Below are 20,891 nucleotides of genomic sequence, written 5' to 3'. Positions count from 1 at the left end.
TATATTTGGGAAGACTGATTGTTTCGTCATATTCTATTAGCCCATTGTCTTTCCATCTGGGGTCACTCATGATCTTACGATTTTTTATTTTTTTGATTTATGTCAGATTCAGGCTTCTCCCTTTCCTGTAGTAATCTCTGGTTCTCTTAGTGGGGAATTTGGCCTTAAAGAAACTTTATTCCACCCACATGAGACAGCATGATAAGCACATTGTTTATTCAAGGAGCACATTAACAGAAGGTGGCTGTACTGCTTGTAACTACTCAGACTTGTTTTAAACATGCAAAAAAAAACTTTCCTTCCTTACTGCAGTCTTTCTGACAAATTAGTAGTTGTGTTTTCTATTAAATTCTGAACTTTGCTGAAGCATTGGACAAGTAAACTATAAACATCTTATAGACAGAAGTCTGCTAAAATCTGAAACACTACACTCTTGAGGAAATGTATATCTAGTGATTACGCAGCAAGTGAGGGACAACGCTGTGTCTTGTACATTCCTCATGCTAACATGTTTTAACACCATCACACTGGCATGAAGATGAGTAGCAGATCTGCTGTCATTACCTTTATCTTGGAGAATGCAATACTATTGAAAAACATGGTTTTAATGACACGTGCAGTCTTGATGCAAACACCTTCTACTTATTACCATCTGCCACATTTTTTTTTGTGAATTGTCATACAGTCTTGTAGAAAACAGAAAGTACTACAGAACTACATTAGGTGACTCACTAACAGAATCTACTTCACTGCTGATGCTGCTGGCAGCTAAGTCATCTGTCATCTATGCATTCTTCCTTTATTGGTGATAGGACACGTCTTTGCATTTTATGAATGGCTCAAAGGGGGTTTATCTTAATTGGTCAAAAAAACAAATTGTTGAAATCCACATGGTCAACAGTTTGGTTCATGGAACCATTCTGTTTGAGATCACAGTACAGTAGGGATCGGAGAATTTGTACTTTTTGCCATTGTAGAGTAATCTCGGAGTTGCTATAAATAATTAGCAGGATGCGGGGGCTACAGGGGGTTGCAGCCCTGTAAAAATTGTGTGTGTGTTGTTGGCGGGTGTTGTGTAGATGTTTGTCAGTTTTTTTATTAACTGTGTTGTCAGCCATATGGATTTTGACAATGTTTTTTTTTTGATAAACTAACACAGATCCACTCAAAGGAGGAAGTTTCCTGAAATTACTTCTTTACATAAGCACTGTCATTGTCTTTTGGAATGGATAGTACCAGAGCTTCAACAGATTACAAAAATACAAGCTGCCTGAAATTAAAAGCTGCACCTCTGAGTAACTGATTTTAATAGAAGCCACAATCTGTTCATAGTTAAGTACTAGGCTAGCTGCCCTTGGGAGCTATTTTTAAGCCTAGCCAATTTCCCCTAAAGGGGAGAATCAAATTCTCCACCTTGTGTTTGTGAGGTAAACACCTTAATTATGCCAACCTGCAACCCCCAGTTGAAGATATACAGTAGACAACTTATACTGGTTTATGCTTAAACACAAATTGAATAAAAGAATCTCCTCCTGTCCTTCGCCTTAAGGACTAATACAGGAAAATCCTTCACAGTGTATAGTCCACCTTTTATATTAGCAGCAGGGAAAGCACTTTAGGAAAGTAACTCCAGAAAACTTGAATAATTTACTATCAGAGACTGGAAACGAAACCGGCTACCTTTAGGAGCAAGATAATAGAATACCTAAAGGAGTATGATACATGCAACTGCTTTAGAGGTACCAGGTTCAAAGATCGACACATACAAAGTGCTTTAGAGATGCAAGGTTTAAAGATCTCCACATCCAAAGTGCTTTAGAGATGCAAGGTTCGAAGATCTCTACATCCAAAGTGCTTCAGAGATGCAAGGTTCAAAGATCTCCACATCAAAAGTGCTTCAGAGATGCAAGGTTTGAAGATCTCCACATCCAAAGTGCTTTAGAGATGCAATGTTCGAAGATCTCCACATCCAAAGTGCTTTAGAGATGCAAAGTTCGAAGATCTCCACATCCAAAGTGCTTTAGAGATGCAAGGTTCTAAGATCTCCACATCCAAAGTGCTTTAAAAGTGCAAGATTCAAAGATCTCCACATCCAAAATGGTTTAGAGATGCAAAGTTCGAAGATCTCCACATCCAAAGTGGTTTAGAGGTACAAGGTTTGAAGATCTCCACATCCAAAGTGCTTTATAGGTGTAAGGTTTGAAGATCTCCACATCCAAAGTGTTTTGGAGGAGCAAAATTTGAAGATCTCCACATCCAAAGTGCTTTCAACATGCAAGGTTCAAAGATCTCCACATCCAAAGCTCCAACAATGGGTAGATCTTTCTTTCAAACCCATGTTTTGTCTTGTATGCAGCTTTTAAAATAAATTGAATATTTGTTGAGCAAGGCAATATATCACTTTGTTTCACTACATCTCTTCTAGGTCTATATCAATTTAATCTTAAAACTGCCAAATTAAACTTCATGTAGTCCATCACATTTGAAGCTACTATTCTTCCACTTTTTGTAACAATAGTTTGTTATTCAGTTGACTTGTACTAATTCACATCTGTGCGATGTTAAATTATAAATAGTGTACTGTTGGCTATGCATGTCTTTTGCAACTCCTGTCTAAGTTTTATTTGTAAAATTATTTTTTTTAGTTTCCTTTTTGTCATAACTATTGAAAATGATGTTGAATGTAGGCTGGTAAATTATTACCAGCCAACAATGTTACATCACGTACATCTGATGACACACGCTATAGTATAAAACTATAATCTGCGAGTGGAGCTCTTTTTAATTTCTGCAGGTCACAGTGACAAACTGAACAGTGTAAACAAAGTAAGCACTTAACTGCCTTTTCACTTTGGCTGAAAAAGGAAGAGATCCTTGGACCAGACTATGTACCCAGTAGGCACATCAAATAAATGAAACCTAGACAGATAAACAGGCAGACAGATACATAGATAGATAGCAAAATGTGGGTGAGTCTCAAAGACCTAGCGTATAACACAGAAGGGATTCCACTGACCATGGTTCACGTTGAACCAGACGCTTCAAGGAGCAGATGGGAGAGAAGAAAATGGCAAGCCAAAGTCAGCTAATACAGAAGCGATGCTAGTAAAAGGCCAGGTGTGCTTGTGTGACTCCATGTTCACATGCTCTTGCAGACATTGCCATGGAATGTTCAGGCACTTGAGGCAAGGTAACAAATTTAACCCACCTAGAATGAAAGCCTGTTGGCACATAAACCTCAACTCCAGCAGCCGGGACAAATGTGCAGATACAAAATGAAATTATCCGTGGAAAAAGACCACCCCATGAGGTGATGTGGAGTACTACTGCTTGTTAAAATGGGAAGCAAAAGGGCCAAAGGTGGGTAGAGACAGCTATATGATCAGGCTGGAAAGGTCCAAGGGGAAGAAATTAAGAAAAGATTCATTTCCTTTAATACGGAGTATATTAGGACACTTAGTGTTCCAAAATGTGAGAGCTAACAAGTGGTAGCAGGACCCACTGCACCCCCTAGTGTCATGCATGGTTACATTCAGCTGTGTGCGTTAGTGATGGGGGGTCAGTTGTTATCATCTTAATCATCATCAGTAGGAAAATAGTGGCCCCATGATAATCCTGAATTAGCTGAGTCAGTGTTGAGGTACAAGACACAGCCAATGTCAATTACTGAGAGGGGCAATTAGTACAAGTGATAACTAGAAAGATTTTTAACCCCAGTTTAAATAATGCACACTAAATGTATATATATTAATCTGCCTATCAGTTTTATTACATTGCCTTCTCCCACAAACCAGACAAGCACTTGGAAAGGAGGTTCAGTCCAATGTGCATTGCTATCCATCAAATTTTAACTATCGTTGCATGTATCAAATGTTGTTCCATAGGTGCCATTCATTTTCTAACACTGACTGTATTTGTTTCTCTTCCAGATATTGCCCCATCAAGCACCATACCTGGTACCAATGTAACTGTGGGACACACAGTGCTGCTGCCTTGTTATTTTTCTGTTGACTCTGGGACACCTAACTTGCACCATCTCGTAGTGGAGTGGGAATTTAATAAAACTCCTCTAGCTAGATTTACTGATAACATTCTATTTAACAGCAGAAGGGCATGGCTTTTTGCAGATGAACTCAGGAAAGGAAATGCTTCCCTGGTACTCACCAATGTATCGCCAGCAGATAAAGGTGATTATACATGTAATATCAGAGATCTCTTGGGCAAGAAACCAAAAGTGACAGTCTCTCTAACCTCTGAAGGTAATGTATTTTACAATAAATTAAACTTTTAATTTTCTTTCAGTCTTACAATAAGGAAAATTAGTTTTGGAAAGTATAATTGTTTTATTCATTTCATTTATTTAGACAAGTGAAAAACTATGCAAGGGCTTATTATTAGCTTGTGCATTTATTTTACAGTCTATATATTTAAACAGATGAACAAGAATACAGGGTGAAAGTTTTAACCATGAATTTGAAATTATACCTGTGAGTTCCTAACACTGGAGGTTCTTTTAACCTTCAGATACTCAATTAAGCATAATTTTCCAAAACTGTTACAGCTTGATTATTTTTTTAAACATCATTTAGACATATGCTGTTCATGATGAGTTATGGTTTATTTTGTATTTGTACATTCATTTGTTGACAAGGCAGGTCTAATCTTTTTATGACAATTGCCTTATGCCAGTTGCCTACTAATGCTACCTATGATTTAATGTCGTTGTGTGTTTTTTTGGCTTTTCCCGTTTAGGGGTCACTACAGCGGAACTCCGGTCCTCTAATGATTGGCAGTAGTTTTTTTTTTATGTTGCCGAGTTGCCAGTCCAACGCCCAGCCTTCAGTGAAGGCACGCCCATTCTCGCATGTCTTTCGGAGGCCACTCGACCATGGGGAGGACATGCAGACTCCACACAGAAGGCACTCCAGCCGTGAATCGAACAGGAGAACCACTTGCTGTGAGGCAACAAAGCTACCGCTGTACCACCATGGCTTCTCTACCTGTGATTTAATACAGATTACAAATCACAAGTCATTTGTTTACACTAATCATAATGATCTTAGTGTCTAATTCAGAGCTAAACATGCCTCAGGGCTATTAGCAATGGTCCCGATATGACTGATTGAATATCTGATTAATTCAGATTGCTTTTTATATTTCATGACGTATTTTCCTACAGCTCTCTCTGCCATGAGGTATTGTATGAAAATATTACTTTAAATATTATTTCTGTGCACTAAATTTATTTTACCATATTACTTGTTTAAGAAGGCACAACTGAATCAGCACTGAGTTACTAGACACAGCCAATGTCAAATAATGAGATAAGCAGTTAGTACAAGGGATAACTGGAAAGATCTTTAACCCTAATGCATACTAGGTTTATTTATGTTTTTCTGATGAGTTTTATTATATTGCCTTCTCCCACATACTAGATAGGTACTTGGGCTAATTTCAGGCTCAGCCTGGGAATTATTACTTAACAAAACTAACAGCATATACAGTTTCAGTCATTTACACACATGAATTGCACACTAAATCAATTTGTTTATATAAAGCTCCCCAGTGAAATGTCAGGACTCAAAATGCAGAGTGTCAACATGCTAAAAAATAGATTTTGGAAATGAAAGACAAGAGTGACCATCTAAAATCTCTCATCTTTTAGGATCCCTTGTGTCTCTATTCAGGGGAGGGCAAGCCCCCCAGCCCCTAGCTTAAACATACTAACTCCAAAATGACCATACCTTGGAGAAAAGATAATATTCTGAGAAATGGCCTTCTTGAACTTAGTATATCCAAGTCCAATTTTTCGACCATTCAGTCTCCCATTTCAGGACTCGCTGTAGCAGGTCCCGACATTTCAAATGGTAACCTTATACATAATTATACAGTACATTGATAAAGATACGTAATAATTTGTTATTGACAGATGAATAATCCAAGATCGCAGCAGCTTCATTTACATTTAATTTCTTTGTTTTTAGACTTGTTTTCCTAACAATCAGCTCTGCTTATTCCTTATTAATCTCTGGGGTGTTTGGAGTTTCTCTAAAATGTTATTATTCCGGAGGTAATTTTGTCAGTATTTCTGTGCTGTAGCATCTCACACTTCTGTTGCTCTGCTGCATGGATGCACTGTTTCATGTTGTTCAGACATCAAGTACTATGTTTGTGATCCTAATTTTTGCAGTTTAAAGACATTAAGATGTCACCTCCTACTGCTGTGCTTTAACAACTTTTTTCATTTTGGATTTTATTGTATTTTAGTCACACGTTACCCTGCATTATTTAATAATCAAATCGGTATTTCACTATAGTGGTATTGCCACCAGTGGACATCTAGTGGTGACACCTTGATCCCAAATTTTAGTTAATGAATTTTTTTCATACCTGGTTTGTACTGGGTGTCCATCCATTGCTGCACCTCAATGTTGTGCAGTGGGTGATCTGAGCTTAAGCTGGAATTTTCAAATAAAGTTTCCTTGTAATCAGTAAAGTCAGAACGGGTCTATATTAGATTATTGAAATTTCAGAACTTCGAACACCATATGATCGAAGTACTGAAAGTTAAAAAATCTAAAAAAAAAAACAATGTAAAGTAAACAAAGTGTTTAAGCAGGGGAGCAAGCCCCCCCCTGCACCCCCTGCTACTTAACTATACCAACTCCGATATCGCGCTACAGCATAGAAAAGGGAAATCTTCCCTTTTTGCACCATACTCCATTAAAATGTGATCTCAGAGTTGGTGTATTTAAGTAGCAGGGTGTGTGAGGGGTGCAGGGGGGCTTGCCCCCCTGCTTAAAGTAGTTACTTTTGTTATTTTGTTTTTTTTTTTTTAGATTTTTGAAGTTTCAGTACTTCGATCATATGGTGTCGACCATATTGTATTCGAAGTTCTGAAACTTTGATAATCTAATACAGACCCAGTAAGAACATCAAACATTAACAGTTTCCCCTAAGCAGAGTGCCATATAGACTATGTGGGACCATCAAATAATGCATCTGTCATTTGTGATGCACTGTTACGACTGCTTCTGGATTGGCTCAATGGATTTTTGTGGACCCCAATTATTCTTTATGCTGCAGCTGTTTTATGATTTCATTCTTGTGGTTATTGCACTCTTTTGGATTTTCTAAAGCTAATACCATGCAGATTAGGGTGCTTAGTTTAAAATGAGTTAAAAACGCCCTGATTTCTTGCACATTGTTATACTTTATCCATGTCAATTGTGTTAGTATGAAATTATACCTGAACTTTAGTTTTATTGTAAGATTAGAGTTTATACTGTGTGTTAAGCTGTAGTTTAAAATGGTATTTCATGTGTTCAGTATAATTATTTTTGTATTTTGCCATTTATGTTCCTTTGCATTAGTTGAATTTATGTAGTAGTGCTTAAGAAATAAGCATTTAAACAAAACTGAAGTTAAAGTTGTTGTTGTAGCTTTCGGCTTAGTAAATGCAAGATAAGCATGGTTAAACAAGTATTAGTACATCTATATAAATCATTGATTCTCACCGGATTCTCACATTTGAGACAGAGAGTGAGTCAAGTAAACACAGATGTACACATTAGATATCAGAAAGAAGGAAAAATGAAATAAGTAATTTATATTATGTCATTTATATCTGTTGTTACTTGTGTACAGATCATGGCATATGGAGTAAAATAATCAGGTAATATTCTTATTAGAGGGGCATTTATATTGACTAAGAGTTTTGAGTTAGTACAGAACATTCTGACAGCTAATGTAGAGGACTAAAGATCTGATCTGATAATAAGCTGCTTCCTATGGCCAGAGTACAGGGTTTGATTCCTTCCACCTGCATGTCCCTACTGAGCAAGTCACTTAAGCAAACAGACAGTTTTTGACCTGTGAGCTTGCCTGATTAGAAAATGCTTTAAACTTTGTTGATTGCAGTATAATGTGTTTTGGGAATTATATAAAAACAAGTTAACATGGTGTGACCTAAGGCTATAATATGATTTCCTTATTGAAAACCCCAAATGAGGAAGCCCAAAAAATCCATAATTAAAAGCTTAATGAAACATTACGGCAGAAGTAGATCAAACTTTAGTTTTGCTAGGAGTCACATGGCCTTAGTAATAACAGAGCATTGATGCTGTAGATGGAGTTGGGGGCTGGGGTAATGAACCTACAATCACTTTTTGTGGGGAGTCGTAGCAATGCCATGTTTTTTAATGTAATGTCATTACAGGTAGTCCATATGCAAGATATGAAGGGTGTGCAACCCTTTCCAGCTGCTCTTGTATATCATAAAAGAACACGGGACATTTTCTGATCTCAAAGTTATTTATTTTTACATTTACTTGAGTTATGTTCTGTAGGTGGAAGTGTAGATTTGGACCACATAAATTTCAAATTGCCTAAAGAACATTGTAGTTTCTAGCAGGTGCTTGTTGCTATGGACTGGAAGTAAACTTGAAAGATACGAAAAATTTTTTTTTGTGCCAAAAACCATTGACATTTTTATCTACTATTTATTTTGTGTGTGTGTATATGGAGATTCTAAATGCATTCTTATGGTGGAATGTCTGAATGTGGAACTGTGAATAACTGTATCGATACACTATAACTAGAAAGGAAGGAAGAGCTGCAGAACTGTGTGGATGAAAAGGGAACGTAAGAGGGCAATAAAACTGAGCCTTGTGGGGTTTCTATGGCATGAAAAGGGAAAGTAAGAGGGCAATAAAACTGAGCCTTGTGGGGTTTCTATGGTATGAAAAGGGAACGTAAGAGGGCAATAAAACTGAGCCTTGTGGGGTTTCTATGGCATGAAAAGGGAAAGTAAGAGGGCAATAAAACTGAGCCATGTTGGGTTTCTATGGCATGAAAAGGGAAAGTAAGAGGGCAATAAAACTGAGCCTTGTGGGGTTTCTATGGCATGAAAAGGGAAAGTAAGAGGGCAATAAAACTGAGCCTTGCGGGGTTTCTATGGCATGAAAAGGGAAAGTAAGAGGGCAATAAAACTGAGCCTTGTGGGGTTTCTATGGCATGAAAAGGGAAAGTAAGAGGGCAATAAAACTGAGCCTTGTGGGGTTTCTATGGCATGAAAAGGGAAAGTAAGAATAAAACTGAGCCTTGTGGGGTTTCTATGGCATGAAAAGGGAAAGTAAGAGGGCAATAAAACTGAGCCTTGTGTGGTTTCTATGGCATGAAAAGGGAAAGTAAGAGGGCAATAAAACTGAGCCTTGTGGGGTTTCTATGGCATGAAAAGGGAAAGTAAGAGGGCAATAAAACTGAGCCTTGTGGGGTTTCTATGGCATGAAAAGGGAATGTAGGAGGGCAATAAAACTGAGCCTTGTGGGGTTTCTATAGCATGAAAAGGGAAAGTAAGAGGGCAATAAAACTGAGCCTTGTGGGGTTTCTATGGCATGAAAAGGGAAAGCAAGAGGGCAATAAAACTGAGCTTTGCGGGGTTTCTATGGCATGAAAAGTGAAAGTAAGAGGGCAATAAAACTGAGCCTTGTGGGGTTTCTATAGCATTAAAAAGGGAAAGAAAGAGGGAAATAAAACTGAGCCTTGTGGGGTTTCTATAGCATGAAAAGGGAAAGTAAGAGGGCAATAAAACTGAGCTTTGTGGGGTTTCTTTGGCATGAAAAGGGAAAGTAAGAGGGCAATAAAACTGAGCTTTGTGGGGTTTCTATGGCATGAAAAGGGAAAGTAAGAGGGCAATAAAACTGAGCTTTGTGGGGTTTTTATGGCACAAAAATGGAAAGTAAGAGGGCAATAAAACTGAGCCTTCTGGGGTTTCTATGGCATGAAAAGGGAAAGTAAGAGGGCAATAAAACTGAGCCTTGTGGGGTTTCTATGGCAGGAAAAGGGAAAGTATGAGGGTAATACACACACATAAACACTGATCTATTTACACTTTTTACCTTCTGATTTTTACACAATACAAAGAAAAGTTAAAAAAATGGACGTTGAACTGAAAAGAAAAAGAGAAATAAAGACTGACAAACACAGAAGGGAGTATAATAAATTCAAAGGAACCACCTTAAAAACCCAGCGATGGTGAAAGCAAGATCAAGCATAAAGATAACATGAGCATTCAACTCAGTCACAGCACAGTATGACATGTACAAACCATGACATCATCAAGGCAGCAACCTCACCATGTTTTATCCAGCAGGTCCAACAGATTAAAAGAGGAAAGGGAGCACATGGTGTTAAACCAACAAACCAGAAATAGAAGACAACAGCTAGGGGACCATTGAGATTCTCCACACCAGTCAAGCAATGTATTTGAGAATGTGCGCAGAAGCAGCAGGGCATTTTTAGAGATATCGTACAACATACACCCACCATAGCCGATGAGGAATGAAAAGCAAACTTACACAATGTAACGGCTTTGGATCATAGGATTTTTAATGTATCCAGTAAAATAGTTTCAGAAGGGGAACTCAGGGTATTAGACAGAGGCTTCTCCTTTATTCCTGCAGCTGAATCTGATTTAATACTCACGGCTATTGATTTAAAATGCTACACTAGAAAGATGAATTTAAAACTTTTGTTCAAGGTTAACTCAAAAACAAAGAAAGGGATTTTGCTGTACCCAGTATTTTTAATCCACAGCTGCATCCAGTTATAAAGGCTACTGAGGAAAGCTGAGAGAAAGATATTAGGGAAGTATTGGGTAATTCAAGCAATAAAAGTTTTATAATTTATTCATATTAGAAAGGCAACATTTAAAACAACTAGGTAACAACAGAGACAATTGTATTATAAAGGCTGCTGGGGGGGTGAGGTGATAGTCAAAGAGAACTCCATCAAAAGCATGCAAAGATTATTGGAATAAAATTGGTGTCCTCCAAACTTCATAGAAACGAAGTCAGCAAAGCATACAGACAAACTCTTAGCTGCCCAGCAGCTTCATTGAAGGGGTCATTTCTGAGAACATGTACAAACTTTTTAATGCACACAAACCCAAGATTGGAAAATTGTTGGGGTCTCCAAAATACACAGGAATGAGGTGAATTCCCCTTATAATCCCATCATTTCAGCACCTTTGTCCAAACTAGAAGCAGTTTAAAAATTTGTGGACATGGCACTGCTCATCACAGTACAACAGATTCCTTCTTTCATCAGGGATTCTTTTGACTTTCTTGAGAAAATCAAGAAAGTCGAAGTAGAACAGAAAGATTTGTTAGTTGCAGCTGATGTGCATGCAGTATACATTTGTATCCCACATTGATATAACATTTATGTTGAACAAAAATGAAAATTACACAGTGGGTGCAGTTGAGTTTTTGATTTAGTGTAATGATCAGGTTTTGAGAAACTTTTATTTTTTTGCATTTGAATGTGCTTATAACCACCAAAAAAGGGGGTGGCTATGCCAACTTAGTCATGATTTATAGGGAAATCATTTTTTTTCAGTTTGTAGAGGGATATGAGAATGTTTTTTTTCTTATTTTCGTTTTATAGATGATTTGTTTTTTATATGGAAGGGACAGGTCAGTGAATTGGAATCATTCTTAGGCAGCACGAATAAAAGCACAGATTTCCAGTTATTTTCTCACAGTTTCCACAAGTCCAAGATTTGTTATTTGGATTTGGAAGTGCACAAATACTTCTATGCAGAAAAGGTAAACACCACGATTAGTTACAAAATTTAATCCAATAATGCATTCTTACACTATTCAAGTATGCATCTTACGTCATAAATGGCCATTTGGTAAGGCTCAAAAGATTAATCACTGACATAGACAAATAGATAATTTTATTCAAGTACTACATAAGAAATGTTTGTGCAGGGATACCCCAGAACAGAAAAAGACAAGGAAAGAGTCATTCACAGCAACTTTAAAGAATGGTCCTTTTCCATGACTTCAGTTTATTCCTTAGACAGTGCAGCCATTAACAGGGTCATCTACAACTGGAGAATATTAGAAGCCAGTGAGTAAGTTAAGAATTAAGAGTTACAAATCACTTTTTATTAACAATAAAATTAACAACATAAAAATGCACCTGGAAAAGGAGGTGAATAAACATCATGAAGTAGTTATAAGAGGAACTTGTCACAACTGCTCTCAGTGTAGATATATTATGGAAAGACCATACTTCACTGACACAACGATGGAGAAGACACAGTAGTGCAAAATACATGGTGCATATGGCTAAGTGATGCACATGTGAGGCATTTTATATAGGAAGCAGCAACAAAGAACTTAGAAAAAGAATTTATGAGTATCAATATGCCATAAAAATAAGAAATAAGGAAAATATTTTAGCAGAATACTCCATGGAGTGCTGTTTTTTTAAAAATATATATTTTCAGAGTCATTATAATTTTAATGGAGAAAGAAAAAAAATAAATGGAGAAAAGAGAGTTGAAATGGCAAATTTTGTTTTATGCCTATAGCATACCAAGACTAATAGTAATATGAATTATAAGGTAGTTTTAATTAAAAATCAGTACAGTAAAAACATTTAAATATATCATTGTATGTGTGTATTTTTGTGAGATTTTCTGTGCATTTTTTTTGTAAATTTATTATGGTCATTTATTGTTAATTGGATCTTGTGACAGGGATCAGTTTCATTCAATGGTATTTAAGAGATCAGTTTTTTTGTGTAAGTTTATGTTCTGATGAAGGCCAACTTTGCCAAAAGTGGGTAGCTTTATTCATTAAATTATTTGGACATGTTCTCTCTCTTTTGGAGGTTATTTTTGATAAGGAACAAACAATTGAAATGTGATCATCATCAGAATACATTCAATTCTATTCTTGTTAAATTTACATTAAAATTCCTTACTCAAGAACAAAAATTCAAAATGGCCATAGCACTTACTGATGACACAATTTCATAGGTCTTTCAGAAGCAGTCAGCATCAGAGATAGATCTAATCAGTTACTACAGGGACCCACAAAGGCACAGGTATTCTTGAAGCAACTACTTTATTCACACCCACTTCTTGCATAGTACAGATAAATACAAGAACAAATAATTCGGTCTTCCATTCACAGACATAAAAATACAAGAGACTGACAAGCTTTTATAATGCATCTACAGGAAATATAAATCAGATCAAATTAATCCAAAGCCAACTATAGATCAGACAGGCAAATGTTCTTTATTGTTTCAAGCATAAGGTTGCTATAATACAATTCAAGATCATCATGATTTAAGTTAACTATCCTGCAAAAATCTATAAAAAAATTAAATGTCAGGAACATCTGCAACAGATCTGTTAAAAAAAAAAACATAACATGTAAGGATCTGGAATGTAAAGATCCAGGTCAGCTATAACTGATTTTATTAATTTTCTACAAGGCTTTTGACAGGTCCAATATGGTGTATTTACTGATAGTTCCAAACAAGATGTTGCAGAGTTCTTTTTTATTTACATTTAATATTCACAGCTGGAAGAGCTTTCCTGAAAACTTCACCATTTTATTCCACTATGTTTTGCACTATCAAACATAATATTGAAGACATTCCCAAAAGGGTAAATTACAGATAAAAGACAGAAGCTCTACTATTTTCTTAAACTTATCGATGATGTCTTCAAATTATTATACATTTGTGTTTCTGTCAGTTAAAAGCAGTTTTGCACAACCGTGTATTCCTTATTTTCTTTAAGAATCTTCAAAGTCTTGTAAAGATACTAATAAAAACTCTTACTTACTGATTCTAAAACCTTTTTACTTTTTCTTCAAATATGGTAAACAGTTATCTCTTAGTAATATTCATTCTCTTATCCTTCTTCAAATGCTAAAATCCATAACTACTCAACACCTTATTCATTAACTTTTACATAGTCACTATATAGTTTTATGGCAATTACCAGTTCTTATTTTCATCTTAATCTACTTTTAATAATTAATTTCTAGGTCATTTCATGATTCTTACATCTGCAATCTCTTTTTCATGCACTGTCTCAAATTTATATCTCAACTAAAGTGAAGGAAAATACTTTGGAAATTTGAGAACACATTGCAACAATGTATTTATCTTTTTTTATAAAAAGAAATACTATTTATGACACACTGAATTTCTGCAACAAAACATTCATTAGGACAAAAATAAATGTGTTAACGTAATTATGTTATTTCCGCAATGATTTCTATCAAAAACTAGAATGCATGGATTACTTTCCCTAACTGCAATTTTAAATATCGCGTATGCTCTCTGCAAGAATTATCATCTATAAATAATAATGTCATAAAGTAACTCCATATCTGTTTTAATCAGTAGACATTTTACTATTTTTATTTTGACTGAACGTCAATTTATTAAATACAAACTCAAAGTGTTGCATCTCCTTGACTTCAGAAACCGTTTTCACTGACCACTAGCAGTAGCTGTCCAGTAGATACCCTGCAGATATGTCTGACAGTTTACTTATTTTTATTCATTAATCCTTTGTTGACTGGATATGTCACACTAAGCTAGTAGGAGACCTGAGATGCTACTTGTACTACTAGAAGAAAACTGCCTAGGGCATCGGGGATCTTCCCCTACTCATTAGCAGACTGCTTGTTCCATTCCTAGTGCAGCAGCAGCTGGGAAAACAGCAGTCAAGGACACCAAAATGGTGGACAGCACAGAGGTGAATGGCGGTGCAGTCTTTGAAATGCTACAAGATTCTGAAGTGCTGTTTCAGCAGAATTTGTTTCATTGGAAGCAAACATTCAAAACAATGACGGATGTGTTATTACAACCCTCCAGTCAGGACGGTTATGTTATAATATTTTGGATGAATTGCTGATACAAAGTGAGCCCTTTTAGTTGTAGATAACATTCATCCTTAAAGTAAAAAAACATTTTTGGGAAGTACATGCTCTGCTAAACAAATAAAGAATGTGTTGAACCTCATGCTATATAAAGAACAACGATCTAACCAATATTCCAAGGCCAAAAGGCCTGCCTGATGGGGAATACTGGTATATAATGCTGACACATCTAGAGTGCCACCCAGGTTCTAGTTGTATATCCTGAATAATATTCAAGAATTCAGTGGTGTCCTGTATACGGGATCTGACACACCCCAACAATGGTGTTAAATGGTGTTAGAAAAGCTGAGAAAGGTTCAGTTAAGTAGCCTTTCCCTGACACTGTTGGTTTACCTGGTGGTTGACAAAGTTTTGTGAGTCTTAGGTAACAAGTAAAAGTATGGTTTAGTAGGCTCTTTGACTGTGAGGTGAAATACTGTTTCTTTAGATATAATACCCTCCTCTGAAGTCAATTGTAAAACAAATCTATATCAGATTTAAGCATTGTGGTAGGGTCTAGATACATATGCTGATAAACACATTGATCTGATAACTGTTGGTGAGTTTTGGCTGCATACATAGTGCAATCCCACACAACCACAGCACTTCCTTTATCAGCTAGACTAATCACTAGTTGTTTATTATTTTTTAGAGTCATTAAAGTCTGTCTGTAAGGGGACGGGGAAAATTATGAACCAGAAGCATATGTATTATGCAGATCTCTCAAAACCTGCTGTTGAAAAACTGCTACACATTTGTTGTAAGGAGGCATAAATGTGGATGGTCTGAAATGAAAACTGGAGGAATCATATTCCTTATATCCTTGTTTATTATGAAAAAATAACTTGAAATTTAATCATCTACAAAAGAAATAACATCTTGAGCAAACACTTCTTCTGGAACAAAATAGCTAGGTATAAATCCCAGGCCTTTGTCTGGTTGGTCAAGCTCTACAGGGGATAAAGGAGATGTGGAAATTTTAAGTATATTTGAACTACCTATTGAGGTATCATTAATTGCAGGAGCATTTCTAGAGTTGGCGTATCGCTTATGGCGCTTACGTCCAACCATGCTGCAACATGTAAACAAAAGCTATCATTCTTCTTTTTGGAAGAGGGGGGAGGGTAATGGTGTCCCCATATCTGTATCTGTAGTGGAGGAAAACTCCTTACACGATGTCTCAGGAACCTCATTTGTTCTTTTAAGAATAGACTTCCTCTTTCTTTTACGCTTGCTAGCTGTCGGGGGTATTCTATAATACCAGAGAACTTAACCGTTTTTTTTTTTTTTTTTTTTTTTTTTTTAAATTGTTTGCTATGTTGATAATCTCTATAGTCCCTGGAAAATTTGCTCACCATATGCTTTTTTAACCTGTTTTCCAACTCAATTAATTCCTTCATTAGTTGTACAAATTGTTTCTGATAAAGAGGGCCCTGTTCATACAGTCTGATTTGTTCACAAAGATGACTAACCTGGTTCACCAAATTTATGGTTTTACATTCACAGAACAAATGTAAACCTTAATGAATAGTATAAATGCCTGTTGCTGAGCCTCCTGCCATTCACAAATTAATTGTACATCCGGCCTCTTAACATATGACTGGATGTGTATGCGAATACCACTAGATGCTAAACCCTTCATATTATACGCCTTAAACAATTTTTGATCCCACACACTAGTTCTGAGTTCTTTCATGACAGAAAGCAATTGTGCAAACAAGTCAATACAAGACACTGGGGTCACCCTACAGTCCTTATCCATAGTATTAGTAACATGTAGTTTATCAAATATGCCTACATCCTCCTTATCTGCTGCCAGTCCCTGTAAAAGCTTAACCAAATCCATATTTATAGAATGTACAAAAAAATCTTATTAGTAGAAGTAAATTGGAATACTCATTGCAAATCCCAATAACATCAAATATGTAGAAACTAATATCATTATAGAAAACCGCCCCAACTGGTAAATCAAACATCAAGAAATTATACAGCCAAAATGACTTGAAATGAAGCAGTAATAATTGTTCAAGCTTATAGACATATTAATAAATGTTGATAAATTATCTTAATGTGGTTGCACAGTCACTATCAAATAAGGAACAATCCAAAAACAAATGTCTTCTATTGCTACAGCAACAGTACCTCTAGATTATCCACGATCCACTGTTATAATAGCACTGAGATATCAGTCAAACAGCAGTCGTCAGGATATTGAAATAGTACATCCAAAACTGAATAGTCAAATGCAGAATCCATAATGAGTTTCAACAAATAAAATTGGAAGGAACGCCACAGAGATTAGGCAACTGCCATAAGCTTCAAATTGCCAACGTGCTAACAGTCTCTGCATACACTTAGAAATCTAAACAAATCGATCTGCAGATGTTATGGAACCAGGGAGACTTGTTGAAACTCAACACAATCAATTCATACCCATAAACAGAAAACCAAAGTCCCTTACTAAAAAGGGCACTAGTCAAAGCAGTGTAAAAGGTAAATACAGCTGCCAAAAACAAAAAAGCAGCTATTTGGAAGCAGTGTGTTTATATGTGCAGAAAAGTACTCCAATTGTTCCAATTACTACTGAGCATGAAAGTATTCCAAAGGGATGAGTAACCTAAATGCAAATGAAGTCAATAGGACTAATATATAGCATCCAACTTGACTTAAAAAATTGCCAGGACTTGTAACGTTCTATGTAAGAAACATTAATTCCACCTCATTTAACAGAAATGAAAGTAATACAACCTCGTGTAAAAGGCAAGTGCTGATAAGTGGCAGAACAAGAGGTAAAAATAAAATACAATAGCTAGACCTCTCACCGTTTCCTCTTTTCTTATTCCTTTCCTCCAAAGTGCTGACAATTCCAACAGCAGAACTACAACTCCGCAAGTACGGATAAGGTACATGGCCCAATGAAGATACAAACAAAAACCAAAAGGCCAGCACACATTTGTCAGCACAAATAATTTTAATCAGTGGATAAACATGCCCCAGATAGGGATACCGGTTTCGGCTGAAAAGCCTTCTTCAGTGCAATACACTCATTTAATCATACCTCCTCTTTAAATAACAACCATGCAGTGTTTATTGGTTAATTAGAAGTGCTCATTAAGTCCTGGAGAAAAAAGTACTCCTAATAAAATAATCCATTTCCTCTCTTTTCTATTTAATATATTATGCCAGCCTATCTTCTCTATGCTTTTATAGATAATTCAGTCAGACACGTACTACTCACCTTTTCAGTTTTTCTTACTGCTGCATCACGGGTCATGACCTAAGAGCAGATAGATACACAATACTCAAAACATATACCAATTTATAGAAAAAAAAAGAAAAAACAGTCCCTCTCCAAGCTGGCAATCCTGCTGCAAGCTGTATACCGACTCATGTATGGAAATTATCTAAAGACTCTAAGCCTAGCTGTGATCAGTGCTTTTGTCTCTGGAGAGAATCTGGCAGAAAAGGTAATATGAAACAACTCCAGGTGGTAAACCCAGTATTGCATTCAATGTACATGTAGTTATTAATGATGGGAAATATCAAAAGCCAAATAAAAGACCAGGGGGAATCTCTTAAGTGCACTAGTACAAGTCAATAATTCCCAAAATATGAAGCAGCTGTGCATCTCGCATCACCTCAAGCCTGAGGAATGGGTGTCCACTCCACACAAGCTCAGCTCAGCTGTTAAATACGTCCCTGTTAATCCGACAGTTACAATGGAATAATATCCCAGTATTACTGAACTTGTGAAAATAACCTCATTTTAACAGTCAGTAATATGTCTTTCATGGAATAACTAGATAGATTTAATTTAAGCTAGAAAAATACGAGTTACAGCAGATAAGACCCAAAGTAAGAACTGCACAGAAAAAAAACAAGCAGTTGTATATTATGGTGTTATTTCTGACCCTTGATAATCCTGAAAAGCTTTGTTCACTTTCATACTGCTCAAGCTACTGAGATCAAACATTGCTGTTATTTTTATAGGAGTTGTATGTGACCCAAAAAGTTACTTCCAAAAAGAATTAATGTGTGTATCGCTTGTCTGTCTAGAAATGCTAATCAACAACACATTGCGTACAATTCTTACTTCCTGTTCACTATTAGAGACAGAAGCTATTCTTGATTTTGCCCCACCAACACATAACATGCACACACACACACACACACACACACACACACACACACACACACACACACACGCGCGTACACACACACGCGCGTACACACACACACACCAAAGTATACTTGAGAGAGCCAGCATACCTGACTGCACCATTCAGTTCAGCTGTAAATCATAATCTGGCACAGATGGGTGCTGTTTACTGTTTTGATACAGAATCTTATTAATGCAAGTTATTTGTGAATTGCTACTTAGATACCAGCTATGCTTCTAATGCTGGGTAAAACATGTAATATGGCACTATCTGAAACAGACGGGCTTGATAGGAGAAGAAAACGCCAGGATTCAAATGGAATGAAAGGATCAGTGCAGGCCGTAAGGGAAGGAGTCAGACAAAGAGGTCATTGAGACTGTCGTGGGTGCCAGTGGTTTGACTTACAAATTGCGATAGCAGAAAAGGATGGAACAACATACAAGAGAATGGGCAGATTCAGAGGGGTATATGAGAGGGGCATGAAAGGAGGTTGGCTTGGCAAGCAAGAAAAGGGAAAAAAAAAAGTCTGGAGATGAGAGAACAACAGAACACTATGAAATAGAACAGGGTATGGAAAAAAGAAAGAGAGGCAGATGAACAGAGGACATAATCCAAAGTATTCAGAGGAGTACAGGCTTGTAGGATGAGAAAATAGGGAAAGGAAGGAGAAGGCAAGACATAACCAGGAAACAATGATGGAGAAGCTACACAGGAGAGGAAGAGGAGCAGAACAAGGTAGCCAGTTGTGGACAGTGATGAGTGTAAACAGAACAAAAAGTGTCCATGTAAGTGAACCAGGACTGCCATCCATCATTTATTCTGGCTTCCTAAAAAAAACTAGCCAGTGCTACAGAATTGACTTTGCAATCTCTGGCATTCTTAGATCCAGTAATGCAAAACGGACTTTACAGATATGGGTATGTTATTTATCCCCACCTCAAGATGGCAGTTGTACAAGTGTCACTGCAAGCGGATGCAGTCACATCTAAAACCACTTGGTCAAGGCATGGAACAAAGGGGTGAAAGGCAATACAGTAGGTAGGGTAAGAGGTGTACTTATTTTTTTGCATCTTCCAAAGGCTGTAGCACCATGTAGAACAGAAGGAAAGGGGCAAGGAGGGTATTCAGCTATCGATAAGCAAAGGAGGAGCGTCACACACAAAGGAAGATCAGGAAGACAGAGGGCAGGAAGTTAAAGGGACAGAAACATGTACACAAGCTAGGAAGGGAAAGTGGGGCATTGATGGTGAGGTATTCAATGGCTAGTGTTGTTAAATGAGGGCAGGAGGTTATGTTTTAGTGACAGGAACAAAGCCAGGAGGAAGTGTCTGTTGGAGGTGGGGGGGGGTAGCGACCATTAAGAGAACAGTATGGGACAGGAGGATGGCAAGACTAAGAAGGATAAGTGAACAGTAAGCCAGGTTTGTAGAGCAGTGAGTAGGCCTTGAACAGAGCACCCTGGATAGGTGGTAGAGGAATTAGATGCATCATAGCGGATGACTAACATTAACACCGATGAGGGATGGGTGTGCAACTCAATGTGGAATGTTTACATGCAACAAGTTAAGGACACCGAGTAGAATGGGAAAGTTCATGTGGGGATAAAGAAGGGGAGTTCGAGAGTGCATACTCCATCACCAACATTAATCTTGGAAACTCAGAAAGGAGACACCAGGTTAAAGTGAAAACAATCCTGGAATTGGAGTTAGTAAGACATGGGAGGAGAGTGAGGTGTCCACCTAGGGAGATGGTTAAAATGATTTTGGAATACACATGTGAAAATAAGCTGTCAAAGAAAACAGTCACCATAACTAGGGATGCTGCAGATAGACTATAAGATTGTGGTAGGAAGTAGCAATGCCAGTAGTAGTATCTGTGGCAGCAGTCAACACTCTTAGGGGGAAAAATAATTAGTGAGAGAAATGACAGGTTGAAGAACCACTCGAGGTAAAAGAGCATGGAAATCCTGGAATGTGACAGGATGCAGGCA

The 20,891-nt window shown here is 37.0% G+C and overlaps 1 protein-coding gene across 1 annotated transcript in view; it reads left to right on the top strand.

Annotated features, from left to right (window-relative positions):
* The window catches only part of LOC122805775, an 889,800-nt gene that overhangs the window by 289,118 nt on the left and 579,791 nt on the right, over positions 1-20,891 (top strand). The window contains exon 6 of the mRNA XM_044076042.1: positions 3,930-4,259. Within this exon, the coding sequence (XP_043931977.1) occupies positions 3,930-4,259 (330 nt within the window). The remainder of the gene's footprint in view (positions 1-3,929; positions 4,260-20,891) is intronic.

This window comes from Protopterus annectens, chromosome 7.part0, assembly GCF_019279795.1.
Source record: "Protopterus annectens isolate FY-2018-M chromosome 7.part0, PAN1.0, whole genome shotgun sequence".
Lineage (NCBI taxonomy): Eukaryota > Metazoa > Chordata > Ceratodontiformes > Protopteridae > Protopterus > Protopterus annectens.
The sequence above is the reverse complement of the archived record's forward strand: the minus strand, read 5'-3'. Positions and strand labels throughout refer to the sequence as shown.